The sequence below is a fragment of the Macaca fascicularis genome, chromosome 15 (genome assembly GCF_037993035.2).
Source record: "Macaca fascicularis isolate 582-1 chromosome 15, T2T-MFA8v1.1".
In the NCBI taxonomy this organism is placed as follows: Eukaryota; Metazoa; Chordata; class Mammalia; order Primates; family Cercopithecidae; genus Macaca; species Macaca fascicularis.
Window position 1 is genome coordinate 127123501 of NC_088389.1, and position 14604 is coordinate 127138104.

At 36.5% G+C, this 14604-nt stretch overlaps 1 protein-coding gene across 17 annotated transcripts in view; it reads right to left on the minus strand.

Annotated features, from left to right (window-relative positions):
- Nucleotides 1–14604, minus strand: part of ERCC6L2 (ERCC excision repair 6 like 2) — a 136515-nt gene that overhangs the window by 89470 nt on the left and 32441 nt on the right. For 13 of the 17 annotated variants that reach the window (XM_065530871.2, XM_074018000.1, XM_065530870.2 and 10 more), the window contains 5 exons: nucleotides 8954–9115; nucleotides 8350–8557; nucleotides 3461–3601; nucleotides 2362–2475; nucleotides 1373–1492 (listed from right to left, as the gene is read on the minus strand). In XM_065530871.2, the coding sequence (XP_065386943.1) occupies nucleotides 1373–1492; nucleotides 2362–2475; nucleotides 3461–3601; nucleotides 8350–8557; nucleotides 8954–9115 (745 nt within the window). The remainder of the gene's footprint in view (nucleotides 1–1372; nucleotides 1493–2361; nucleotides 2476–3460; nucleotides 3602–8349; nucleotides 8558–8953; nucleotides 9116–14604) is intronic. The other 4 variants (XM_074017990.1, XM_045372872.3, XM_074017996.1 and 1 more) reach the window with 1 other exon arrangement.

Genomic DNA, 14604 nt, shown 5'->3' on the forward strand with positions numbered 1-14604 from the left:
TTCCTAGGGAGATTAACTTTAAAAGTATATTTTACAAGTATATATTTAACGAATATATAAAAAATATAAAATGCAGAGTTATAAAACTTTAATTTCCAGACTGGTAATTTTTTAGTGAAGAGTCACAGGGAATAAAATTTAAATGAGTAGCAATAATGGCTAATGCAGTTTTCAGAGGAGGCCATAATTTCTGGAAATATCCTATTGGCTTAAACTGTGGGACAGTAAGTGCTCAGTTCTAAACCGGACTTTTTATATATTTTAATTTAAAAATAATTAAAGTCAAAGAGATGGATGACAAAAATTGACTTGCTACCTTAGGAAATATCGTTAGATTTGAATTATTTGTTGTGATAATAAATCACATGATATCCTCATTAAGAAAAACATTCATTTTTTAAAAAGTTTTTAATGCAACAGTCTTTATGTACATATGTATATTCCTACCTTCTATTTTATTTCATTGATTTTAGAGGTCCCAAGCAAACTAAACCATGATGAACTTATCTCGATTAATTGCTAAAAGTATTTTTACAATTAAAAAAACCAAAAACTACTTTGAATTACTTCCTTTCTATTCCTTTTATGTCAAAAGAAAGAATTTACCTTTTAAAAATTATAACAAAGTTGAGTTTTGTTCTGTAAAAATCTGTGAATCTACAAATAAAGATTATTGATGGTTATTAAGGGGTTAAACAAACTAACTCTGTTGTTGCAAGGAAGCAGGAAGCTGTCAGCATTTCATGCTGCTGCCACAGGCAATGCCCAAGGCCTGGGTCAAGGTTGGAGAACTTAGCCTTACTTCTCCCATCCCTCCCTCAGTAACACATTACCAAGAGCAACACAGCTACAGGAAATTTTACTGTGTATGACAAATGACTATTTGCAACTTTACAATCTAGGTTTGCAAATAAAAACAACATGCGGAAAATTCTAGACATACAGACCTTGCCCATCTTGAACTCTTCGAGAAATTCCTTTCTCTAATTCCAAGCTAATGCCTGTCCTCACCCCCGTTTTGCATTAGGTTTTATATTTCTGGCAGGTTATTTCCTTAAACATTTGAAGGCAAGCTATTATATACGTGATAACAGCACACGCATTTTAAGAGGGCATAAGTCCAATATATCAATAAGGAAAATCTGAAGTATATTTGAAGCAACTACTACAAAGGACCTATCGAGTACACGTATCTGCATTCGGGGTTCACAGTTACCTAGTAAATGCTGATATAACTGCACCACTTGTCGATAGCCACTATCTCTTCTTGAATGACTGAGCACCTGTTTCGATTAGTTGGTGTCTCTGTCATACCACTGAGTAAATATTTTGCGTACCATGTCTGTATGCAACCTGAAAGAAGAGCACTTACCTTCATTTTTCCACTGTATTTAGGGTCAGAAAGTGTTTCAAAGGCTGCATCTTTGCTTTTCTGCACAAAATCTGGGAATCTGGAAAATACCTGATCACATATCCTTTTGATAAGTGTTTCCTTGAAGGGAAAAGGCAGAAGAAAAGATATTTCCACTTAACACATTCAAACCTGTATGAATTGAAATAATTTATGAAAAAAAATTCTTCTTAGAAAGAATATACTACTTTGAAGATTTTTGCTTCCCTAAGTCAGACTAAGAATTCAAAAACTCTTAAAGTAATATGTTCAGCACACATGGCGTTAAATTCTTAATGATGTGGTTATTAACTTGATCATTACTTTTCAAAGATTTTTTAAGATTTCCAAAACAAGGTGCTAAATACTCCCAAAAAGAGTGAAGAGTACTATCAAAGAACAATATCAAATTCTTATGAGATTTCAAAATTACATTTAAATGGCATCAATTATAACATAGAAAAAAATATAAAATCATTACAAAAACATCTTTTCATTTGTGTGCTCTAGAATAAAAGGAAACAACCACAGTAAATGATTGAGTTTAAACCTAAACTTTGAAATTACCAACTTTTGCCAGTTCAGTAAACAGCCCTAATATTTAATATACAAATTACTATAAATCCTCATTTTACCCAGTAGATTAAATACCATTACAGACATTATTAGAGGAATAGAACTAACTCATCAAATATGTTATTTAGTAATTATACCAAAGAATGTTTTGAAAAATAAAGACACGAACATTATTAAAGGCATAAAAAATAGTTCTTATTTTAAATTAAGCTTAAATTTGTTCACTTTGATTAAAAACTTAAGTGCACATACTCCTTGATATCGACACTTAAAAATGAGCAAATGAGTTTCCTCCTAAATTTCATCCAAAAAAACATTATTTAATAACTATTTTAAAACTTTACGAAATATTTACAACAACAGCATCACAAAGAAATGTAAAATGCCAACCAAACCTGTTGTTTGGAAGTACTAGCAGCTTGCAGTAGCGCGACATGGTTAGCTACCTTCTGAAGGACTGTAAGGTAACTGAGATACAAGGTTTTCACTGTTTCACCATGAGAATTGGTCTGTAACCAGAAAAATATAGAAAATAAAAAGGACCAACATAGCTATGCACCTGCTTACATCATAACATATATCACATACAACAATATTTATTATCTGGTTACTTCGGCACAATGAATTTCAAGAAAATGATGGTCAACTACTGCACAAAATATCCACAAATCACTTGGACTCATACTTTTGGTAAATCATAATACAATGATATTTTTCGTAAAGGGAGAACATCCTTATTACAGAAAGTATCCTCATGACACACAGTGATGGAAATGCTGCCATTAGGAGGTGCCTGGTAATGAAATCTACAGTGCAGTGGCAGTGCTATGTGGACCCCGTCTCGTTTACGCTCCAACGCTCCTAGGAAACTGCGCTGTTACAAAAAAGGGAAGTAGTTGAAAACAGCAAAATATTAAACGAGACCAAATAAATATCAAACTAGATAAATATTCACTTAGGGTTCCTCTTTGTACACAGATATGTGACAGATAATTTAATAAAACAGAGGTGAAACATGAGCAGGAAATATAGACAGAAGGTTAAAAAAAGTACAAATAAATTTTGTTTCTTAAAAAAAAACACTTTCTTTGATATACAGTTTCTATTAAATTGACACCACATCTAACATCAGAATAGTATTTTAAGCCTGCTATATAATAGTATGTTCATTTACTATTAGTGGATGAGAAACTTCTCGAAAATGAAATGCAATTTCAAAACGAAAGGATACTTCCCAAAAAAAGCTAAAATGGAGGATATCAAAATTAAGCTTACTTTCTGAAATTTACTTTTTGAAAATATATTTGAATATTGTATTTTATATGTGATTGCTATTTGATATTGTAAAATATTTTTGAAAACTATTTTTTTAAGATACAGCTTTAAAGAACTATCTGAGGAAAAGGTATTTTATTATCTGCTACTTTCTTTTACACTAGAACAGAGTACTATGTAATCAAAAGCATGATTATAAAGATATATTGAAATGCTTGCCTTATAACAACAATTTCTCCTTTTTCGGCCACTCCTACAGGTACAAGGCTCAGAAGACTGAAGTATCAAAGTCACATCCTCTGTTTCTAACACTGTTTGATAGACAGCTTTCTGGAAATCTGTCAAAGAACAATACACCATCTGCCAAGATAAAATACAAGGTGGTTATTAGTATTTTGTTTATAGCAATAATAAAAATCATAATCTACATCTATTTCACAGATTATAACAGTGAAAACTGGCCAGTGCAGAGGCTCACGCCTGCAATCCCAACACTTTGGGAAGCTGAGGAGGGTGGATCATAAGGTCAAGAGATAGAGACCATCCTGGCCAACATAGTGAAACCCCATCTCTACTAAAAGTACAAAAATTAGCTGGGCGTGGTGCCACACGCCTATAATCCCAGCTACTTGGGAGGCTGAGGCAGGAGAATCGCTTGAACCCAGGAGGCAGAGGTTGCAGTGAGCTGAGATCACGCCACCGCACTCCAGCCTGGGCGACACAGCAAGACTCTGTCTCAAAAAAAAAAAAAAAAAAAAAAAGTGAAAATTGCTATAAACTAACTTTTTCCCTCTACATCATTATGATGATTTCTCTTATATTCTTTGCTCTCCACCCCACCCTGGATAATATAAAGTATAATTTCATTTTCAAATAAACCTCATAGAATTACTTTAATTAAAAGAAATCATAATGTGAACAAATGATGTTCCTTACACAGTTGACTCTTGCACATGGATGTTGCTAGGGTGCTAACTCCCCACACAGTCAAAAGTCCATGTATAACTTCTGACTCCCCAAAAACATAACTACTGATAGCCTACTGTTGACCGGAAGCCTTAACAACAGCATAAATAGTTGAAAAACACTACTTTGTATTATCTGATACATGTTATATATGTTATATTCTTACAATAAAACTAGAAAAAAAGAAAATGTTATAAAGAAAATGTTACTAAGTAAATCATAAAAAAGCGAAAATATCTTCACTGTTCATTAAGTGGAAGCAGGTCATCATAAAGGGCTTCATGTTGAGCAGGCTGAGGAGAACGAGGAAGAGGAGAGGCTGGTCTTGTTTTCTCATGGGTGGCAGAAATGAAGAGGTGAAGGAAGTGAAAAGGAAGTCAAGGGAGGCAGGAGAGGCAGGTACACTCGGTGTAACGTTACAGAAACATGTTGTAATTTCTGTCTGACATTTTTGCTTTTCATTGCTCTAAAAAATGTTTCTATACGGTGCCAATCCTTCTTCCACCATTTGCTTTAGTTTCAGTGCCCATATCACAGAAGGGTCCATGTCATAAAAGAAGTCAAAAGCAGTCTCAAATAATCAGAACCCCTCTGCCAGATTATTTAGTGTCAGTGTTTCCTGGCACTGCTTTTTCTACGTCTTCTTCCTCATCATCTGGCACTGGTTTGAAAGCACGTATTTGCATCAAGTCATCTTCAGTTCCTCTGGTGTGGTATCCTGAATTTCTTTCAATTAGCTCTTGAATTTCTCCAAGATCCGTCGCTTGAAATGCTTCACCTTTTTTGCCTCTCGTGATTTATTTGATTGGCTCTGTCGTAAATCCTGTCAGGTCATGCACAACATCTGGACACGGTTTTCTCCAGCAGGAATTTACTATTCCAGGAATGACGGCTTTCACGGCTTTTTCTATAAGAACGATGGTATCTTCAAATGGTGTAATCGTTCCAGACACTCATGATGTTCTATCAGGGTTCTCCTCCATAGCACTGACAATCCTTTCCATAGAGGACCAGGTGTAATGAGCCTTGAAGGTCCTTACGACCCTCTCATCTAGAGGCTGAATTAGACATGTTGTGTTTGGGGGGCAAGGGGACCACCTTGACGCCTTCGGCATGCGGTTCTGGGTGGCCACAAGGATTATCTAGTATCGACAGAACTTTAAAAGGTAGTCCTTTGCTGGCAAGGCACTTCCTGACTTCAGGGACAAAGCATTTTTTATATTTGTATAATATAAATATATAAATATTTGCAAATATTTATATGCTTATATCACTACAACAGATTATTGGTAATAAATAGGCAAAGGTGCATACAAGCAAATACAGTAATGTCTATATAAAAAATGCTAGTTTTTTTTTTTTTTTCGAAATGCCCTGTTTGTTCTGTAAACAGGCTCAGAAATATAGACACAGGCCAGTCGTTGTGGCTCACACCTGTAACCCAAGCACTTTGGGAGGCAGGCAGATCACGAGGTCAGGAGTTCAAGACCAGCCTGATCAATACAGTGAAACCCTGTCTCTACTACAAATACAAAAATTAACCGGGCATGGTGGTGCACACCTGTAGTCCCAGCTCCTCGGGTGGCTGAGGCAAAATAATCGCTTGAACCCAGGGAAGTGGAGCTTGCAGTGAGCCAATATCATGCCATTGCACTCCAGCCTGGGTGACAGAGTGAGACTCTGTCATTAAAAAAAAAAAAAAAAAAAGGACACAATTTGTAGGTTGAGAAATCTCTATGTAGTTGTTACTTCACAACTATACTTCACAAAAGCAGGAATGACAATGGCTTCTGAGCATATTAACCTACCATTTTTCTGTTTTTAAAAAACACAATGAGAATGGCTTATTTCTCTAACTAATGGTCACATTTTTCTGCCCTAGTCTTTAAGAACAAGTGGAGCCCTCACTTGAGCCACCACCTCTTTGGCTCTTAGGCCTCAACAATCCCAAGAGTAGACACGAAGGCAGTCCTAAGCCCCCCAACTTGTAAAACTCAGGCCGTCCTTTTCCACACGATTCTCAGAGTAGCTGTGACTTCCATTCATCATTTTGTCTTTGGCAAGTAGGTATGTTTTAACTTTACTTCCAAAACCTATTTCATGAGCCAACAGACCTGCGGGACCCGCATAGATGGTAGCTATGAGGCCCTTCTCGATTCTTGTTCCTTCAGTATCTCTCTCAAGGCAGCAGACTCAAATAAACTGCACTCAGATTATGTCCTGTTAGAAATATCATGTCATTTGGTCCCTCTTTTTTGTATCTTCAAGACTGACATCAGGACAAATAACAACATCATGGCTACACTGTAGTGGGTTTTTCCAGCCAGACCTGCATGGTGACCTTAATCTCAGCTTGTCTCATCATGTCTACAGGGCTGACAGTCTCCATTTCCTCTGCTCCTTTAGCCAGGATGACCAGAACTCTTTTGGAAGCTATTTTTATCTTTTATTTTTTAAAGACTCAAACCAGACTGAAGAAGGATGCATGGCAGCACACATCCGGCCTGCCCCCTCCCAATGCTAGATTTAAAAAAAAATGTTTATGTAAAATATTTAGTACACCTTGACCCCAACCTTAAATACAAAAGTACACATAAGAAAAAAAGAGAATATAGAAGATGGTGGTCAACGATGGAAGCACGAAGGTATCTTGAGCTATTTATCATTATTAAACACAGTACCAATTACTTAATATTTCTTATGTGTCATGCATTTCAGAGCAACCACGTGAGGCGGGCACTATTATCATCACTACCATTTAACAGAGGAAGAAACCCAGATTCCAGGGCCTCACAAATTGCTCCAAGTCACAAAACTCTAAGCAGAGAAGCTCCAAGTCACAAATACTCTAATCAAATAGTATTTGATTTCAGAGTCCAAGCTCTAAATCTCTATGCATAATTCTCTTCTTGTACTTTTGTATTGTTCCTACTAGATGGATAGCTAAATCACATATACGAAGTTGCATAAAACATTTTTAAAAGTGAGAGTTCATGAAGTATCTCAATTTAACAACAATATTTGCTTTAGATAAACATCAAAAGTCAGATGTATCTATTTCCCCAACTAGAATATCAATATCATATTTTCCTTTCAAATCTATTTTTTTAAAGAAACAAGAGGATATACTAAAATTAGAGGGCATTTCATAGGACTGCCCTTATTTAGGACAACATTAATTAGGTTTAGTTCCATAGTAATTTATAGAACCTTTACTTCATTGCCCAAGCTAGAAGAAACACAAGATTAAGAACTATAAAAGAAGACTACTACATTTTTAAACAATCCTTTTGAAGTCCACTCCTCATATTTTCTTAAAAATTTAACAATGTAGTTTTCCTACAAATTCTAAAAGTTAGGTTAGTTGTGTAACTGCAAATAGCATTCTACAAGAAACAAACCTATGTATTTTTTACAAAGTTCTTAACCACTTTGGTTCTACAGCTATAATTAAGGCACCAAAGAATACACTGTGTGGTGGACAGTACACAGTGCAGGAAGGACAAAGTGTGAACAGAAAACACATTGGAGAGAGAAGCTCTTCCTTCTTTACTGGGGAAAAACTGCATCAAAAGTTTTGATGAGGCCAGACATGGTGGCTCCCTCCTGTAATCCCAGGACTTTGGGAGACCGAGGTAAGTGGATCACCTGAGGTCAGGAGGTCGAAACCAGCCTAGACAACATGGTGAAACCCTGTCTCTACTAAAAATACAAAACAATTAGCCAGGCGTGGTGGTGCACGTCTGTAATCCCAGTTACTCAGGAGGCTGAGGCTGGAGAATTGCTTGAACTTGGGAGGGGGAGGTTGCAGTGAGCCGAGATCGTGCCACTGCTCTCCAGCCTGGGTGATAGAGCCAGACTCTGTATCAAAAAAGCAAAAAAAGTTTTGATGAGAAATGAGTTTAATGTATACTAATAATAAACCTGTTAACTAACAGGTTAATAAAGTCAGTAAGGAAAACAACGGAGCTCAATCAATGGTTTCTGAAATTCTGCGCCTAACAATTTTTTTCCATACAGAATAAAAGGCAAAAAACTGTATTTACAAAATACCACAGGAGACAGACTTTTTCTTAAAAAGTAAAAAAAAAAATGACCACAAATTAATAATATACACAAATATACACAAATGCGGTTCTTACCCGGTCTTCCTTCTTAGGCAACTGATCCTTGATAAGAGCCTTGGTGCGCCTGAGAAACCAGCCGGACATCCTTCTGGCAAGTCTCTGCATGGCCTTTCGGCCAGTGGCCAGTTCTCTCTTTGTGGCCGTGTGTCTCTGACCATGTTCTACTGGGTCAGAAAACTGCTTCTTGAAGCAGGTCCTGGTCCCTAAAAGGCCTGGCACAGCCCTTTATAAAGACAATAAGAAAAATGTAAGGGCTTTATTATCTAAAAAGAAAACACTAACTTCTTGCATCTAAGAGATATACCACATTACTTGATTATCAATGGTAACAAAAACAAAAGCCAAGAAAACAGAATGTTCTTTCTTTACAATAGTTTCAGGTTATAACTATGAGGATGAAACTGGCAGTTAACATGTATATTTACTTCAGGGACCAAGAGTAATATATATATAAAGATAGGTTTTCATGGGATTCTCTACTCTGTAATAACACATCAGGGATCAAACACATCTAAAAACAGAAAAACGACTGTTTTGTTTGGAAACTAATGATTAGCAAACAAGATAGTATTCAGCTGAAGAACTATGAAACAATTTTTTACAAAGTGTTTTCCCTCACCAGTCCATAACACACCACAGTTCCTTCATGTTGTTCTGAAGAATGGTTCCAGTGAGACCAATGCGGACATTACATTTCAAAGCTTTCATAACTTCTGTTATTCTAGCTTTTGGATTCTTGATTCTATGAGCTTCATCCACAATGACAGCTGACCATTCCAAACTATAAAGTAAGAAAAAAGAAGGGTGAGGCCGAGAAAACTTCCTTTCTTAGTCCACAGCATTTTTAGAGAGTAGCTTTCTCTATCAAAGTTTTGGAATTATTTTTTCCTTTTTACTCTTTGATGACTCCATTGGGTTCTTACCCACTTAGTTAAATGGTCACAGCCTTGGGCAGTCCACAAAAATAAAATGCAGAAAAGGTACAGACATTCTTTAATGATGGTAAAAAGAAAAATTTCATTTAAACATCACTGAAGTAACAATAAAGGAATTTTTTAAAGTTGCAAACCAGAAAAACAAGTAAAACTTGCAATGTTTTATTGTAATGTTTTTCTGAATGAAAAATATCAATATAAACTCATGATTTTAAAAAGCTGTATTACATAGCCCTGTCCACTAAGAAAGGTTAGAAGTGATTGTTACCCCAGTAGCAATGAGCACCCATAGTGGTCTCTTCACTAAAAGGAACCAGAGTCTTGCGGAAAAATGGAGACAGCTGATTTCAGGCATACGTTGGGGGACGCACTGAACAGCCGAAAAGCACAGATGTATCCAAAGACAAACGCGAATATATCCAAAGAACAGAGACGCCAGCCTAATTGGAATATTTGAGCATTGTTAAGAATATTGACTACAATTGAAAATAAAATATTGAATAAACAAAAATCCAGGAGTTCTATGAAAAAATGAATTTAGACACTTCACAACACACACGAAAATTAACTAAAAACAGATCACAGACCTAAATATGAACTAAAACTTTTTAAAAAATGGGAAAAAAAAATTGTGACTCTGGATTAGGCACATACTTCTTAGATATGACACAAAACTTATAGTGAATTAAAAATAGAGTGGTAAGTTGGACTTCATCAAAGTTAAAAACTTTTGCTCTTCCAATGACACCATTAAGAAAATAAAAAGACATGCTACAGACTCGGCAAAAATATTTGCAAATCATAATCTGATAAAGGACTTGTATACAGAATATATAAAGAATTATTACAACTCGGCCAGGCACAGTGGCTCATGCCTGTAATCCCAGCACTTTGGGAGGCCGAGGCAGGTGGATTATGAGGTCAGAAGATCGAGACCATCCTGGCCAACATGGTGAAACCCCATCTCTACTAAAAATACAAAAATTAGCTGGGTGTGGTGGCATGTGCCTGTAATCCCAGCTACTCGGAAGGCTGAGGCAGGAGAATCGCATGAACTAGGGAGTCAGAGGTTGTAGTGAGCCGAGATTGCGCCACTGCACTCCAGCCTGGTGACACAGCAAGACTGTCTCAAAAAAAAAAAAAAAAAATTACTATAACTCAAGAAAATTTTAAACAACCCAATTAAAACACGAGCAAAAGATTCTAATAGACACCAAATGTCTATTTGAAGATATACAGATGGCAAATAAGCACATTAAAAAATTCTCAACATCGTTAGTTATTAGAGAACTGCAAATTAAAACATGAAATATCACAATGCACCCACTAGAACGGCTATGATAAAAATGATTAACAGTATCAGGTGTTGCTAAGGATGTGGAGAAACTAGAATCCTCATACACTGCTTTTGGGAAAGCACAGCGACTGTTCTAAAACAGTTGGCAGTTTACTAAAAAGGTAAACATATACTTAGCATAAGAACTCACAATTCCATTCCTAGGTATCTACCCAAGAAAAATGAAAACTTAGGCAAAGACTTGTATGTGAATGTTCACAGCAGCAAATCTGTATAGCCATAAACTGGAAACAGTTAAATGTCCATCAACTGGTGAATGGACAAAACACAGGATAGCCATATAATAGTACCATTCAGCAACAAAAAGGAACAACTACTGAAATGTATCACAATACGTGGTACATTTGTTAAGTGAAAGAAGCCAGACACCAAAGACTTTATATTGAATGGCTCCATTTATATGAAATGTCCAGTTAAGGCAAAACCTATAGAAAGAGAAAGCAGATGAGTAGCTGCCAGAGACTGGAGATGCAAGCAGGGACTGACCATAGACAAATAACTTTCTGAGGTGATAGAAATGTTCAAAAACTAGATCGTGGTCATAGCACAACTGTTAAAATTTACTAAACATCATTCTAACTTACAAGAGTACATTTTATGTCAAGTATACTTCAATAATCCACCCAATCTGGGTCCACAGCAGAAGGAAGGTAAGAAGGAAGGAGGGAGGGAGTGAGGGAGGGAAGGAAGGAAGAAAAGAAGGGAGGAAGGGAGGAAGGGAGGCAGGCAGGGAGGCAGGGAGGCAGGAAGGAAGGAGAAAGAAAGAAAGAAAGAAAAAAAGAAAGAAAGAAAAAGAGAAAGAAAGAGAAAAAAGAAACAGAAAGAAAAAGAAAAGAGAAAAGAAAGAAAGAGGAAGGAAGGAAGGAAGGAAGGAAGGAAGGAAGGAAGGAAGGAAGGAGAGAAAGAAGGAAGGAAAGGACAGAAAGCGAGTGAAGGGGGTGAGAAACTTTGCCACCAGTACAGATGACCATTATGCTAACTTCTTACTCCAAAAACTGGTCATTAAGGCAAAAGAATCAAACATTCATCTTGCTTTTTTAAAGTCAAAATTGTGGTTAATTCCTGATTAACAGAGAAAGCTTTCCTTTACAGGAGAATACCATTAATATGTAGAAAAGAAATAATAAAATTAGAAAAATATTATTTTGCCAAACCTAATAAAGTACCTGATTCAGACAAGAATAATTTGTGTGTGCTGATACTAAGTAAAAGGATTGAGGGATACCAGAATATTTAAATGGTGGCAAAGTATCACTCCACAGATTATTTGATCATTATAAAGCAAGAAACGTATCTTGACAATGGAGAGATCTGATGATGGTAACCTCCTAAACCTGTGCGACAGACTTGGCATCACTGACAGTCAAACAACTTGGCATTAATACTTTCTGAAGTGATGCAATATGAAGTCCACACAGCATCATTTATGAAGCATTCTTGCCAAAAATGTTTAATCTGAATCTATTTAAGCCTTTGGGCCAAAACCACGTTATTAAGATACAGATGACAGATAAATATATGTTGAGAAAGTAATCAGACAAATCTAATATGTGAGATATCCTAAAACAACTGGCCTGGTCCCCTCAAAAAGCCATATAATTAAAAAATACAAATTGGAAAAATGATAGAGATTAGAAGAATAAATAGACTTAACCAAACTTTTCATTTGAACCTTTATTGAATCCTGCTTTATAAGCATTAGATATTAAAGATGTTTTGAGAATGACTGAGGAAATTTTAATTGCTATTAATATTCTCGTGTGTGACGATGATAATGTGGTATGACAGCAAGTATCACTAGTTTTAGGAAATCCATGCTAAAATACTTCAGGATAAGGATGTCATGTTTTATGCAACTTGCTGAAATGACTCATTACCACCACCATACACAAAGACACAGACATAGACACACACACATTTACACAAACTTATATTTTGCCAACATTTGAATACACACACACACACACACACACCTGCTGAATCTAGATAGTGAGAATATGGATGGATGTTCGTGTACTGTTATTTTAACTTTTCTATAGCTTTCATCATTTTCTTAATATAAAGCTGAAAAAAGCTAGAAGCCTCAAGAACAAAGAAAGGAGAAAATAGCAAAAATTCTAGAAGCTGAAAAGAACATGGACAAGATGGCTTACAAAAGCAGAGACTACAGTGTCCTATGCCAATAGTGGAAAGAGCCAAGAAGCAATCTAGTATTATTTACACATTCTTGAAAAGTTAAGAACTGGTGGCCCCAGATGCCTCTGGAAACTGGAGTCATGTAAATGCTCAGCAGTCTGTTTAAGAACCCTCCCGCTGCACAAAGTAGATGGGCCAGGCCATCCGAAAGCAGGCAAGAGAAGGGCAAAAATCCTAATTTTCCTTAAGAAGAAATCAACAGATGATGCTGAAAACTAAAGGAAAATGGAAAAGCTGCAGCATAAACATGTTCTTCAGCACGAAGGAAGTAAAGACGATGAAGATCAGTAACAGCTGAGGTAAAGGTAACTGGGGGACAGTGAACTGCAGGTTTCCCTAGAAGTCTTTTATCATATTTGGCTCTTTAAATCATATACATACTTAACTCTAATAAAAACTGAAATGAAGTAAAAAAAAATATAACAGCAATAAGAAAAATACTATAGCTCACTCATGTTACATAGCACGTTCATCCCCCCATGGAGTATCCGTGATAAAAGGACAGAACACTGTCCTCACAAAAACAACTTAACATTTGCTCAGGTAAAATATTAATTATTTTAAATATTTGCCAAACACAAAATAGAGATATTTGAACAAACAAATACAACTAAATAACTATAAAATCATAAACATTTCTCTAATCTTATAAATATATGATTTATAGTTACATAATTCTACTTCAGAATTCTTATTTAATATTTATAACAATATTTATAATAATCAGAAAAAACAGTCACCTAACAATCATTTATTTGGCAACTCTTATGTGCTAAAAGTACTGAGATACAGAATTTAAAGATAAAAATCTGGCCAGGCGCGGTGGCTCAAGCCTGTAATCCCAGCACTTTGGGAGGCCGAGACGGGCGGATCACGAGGTCAGGAGATCGAGACCATCCTGGTGAAACCTAACATGGTGAAACCCTGTTTCTACTAAAAAATACAAAAAAAAACTAGCCGGGCGCGGTGGCGGGCGCCTGTAATCCCAGCTACTCAGGAGGCTGAGGCAGGAGAATGGCGTAAACTCGGGAGGCAGAGCTTGCAGTGAGCTGAGATCCGGCCACTGCACTCCAGCCTGGGCGACAGAGCGAGACTCTGTCTCAAAAAAAAAAAAAAAAAAAGATAAAAATCTACACCAAAGAGCTTACAGTCTAAGGGGACAGACAGGTAAGAAATAATTAAAATATGACTGATGCTATGATAGATGAATTTATTACATTTATCGAATTGCAAAACATCTTTTGGGGTGGTACAGTATATTGGTTAAAAACCTAAGGTCTGGCCAGGCATGGTGGCTCCCACCTATAATCCCAGCACTTTGGGAGGCCGAGGTGGGAGGATTGCTTGAGTCCAAAAGTTTGAGATCAACCTGGGCAACACAGGGAGACTCTGTCTCTACAAAAAATAAAAACATTTTCCAGGCATGGTGGCGCATGCCTGTAGTCCTAGTTACTTGGAAGGCTGAGGTGGGAGACTGAGGCTACAGTGAGCGGTGATAGCACTACTGCACTCCAGCCTGGGCAACAGAGCAAGACTCTGTCTCAAAAACAAAACCAAACCAAACCTGAGGTCTGGCGTTAGATGGTCAAGGTTCGATCCTCATGTCTGCCACTGACTTAGTTGTCAAGGCCTAGAAAAATTATTTAACCTCTCCATGCATCAGATTAGTCTTCTGTCAGGATCCATGAAACAGTAACAGGCTAATTTATTAACTTACAAGTTTGATTTATAAAATTAAATCCCAGACCTGACAAAAATGGTAGCTCTAAGTTCAGCTTTACC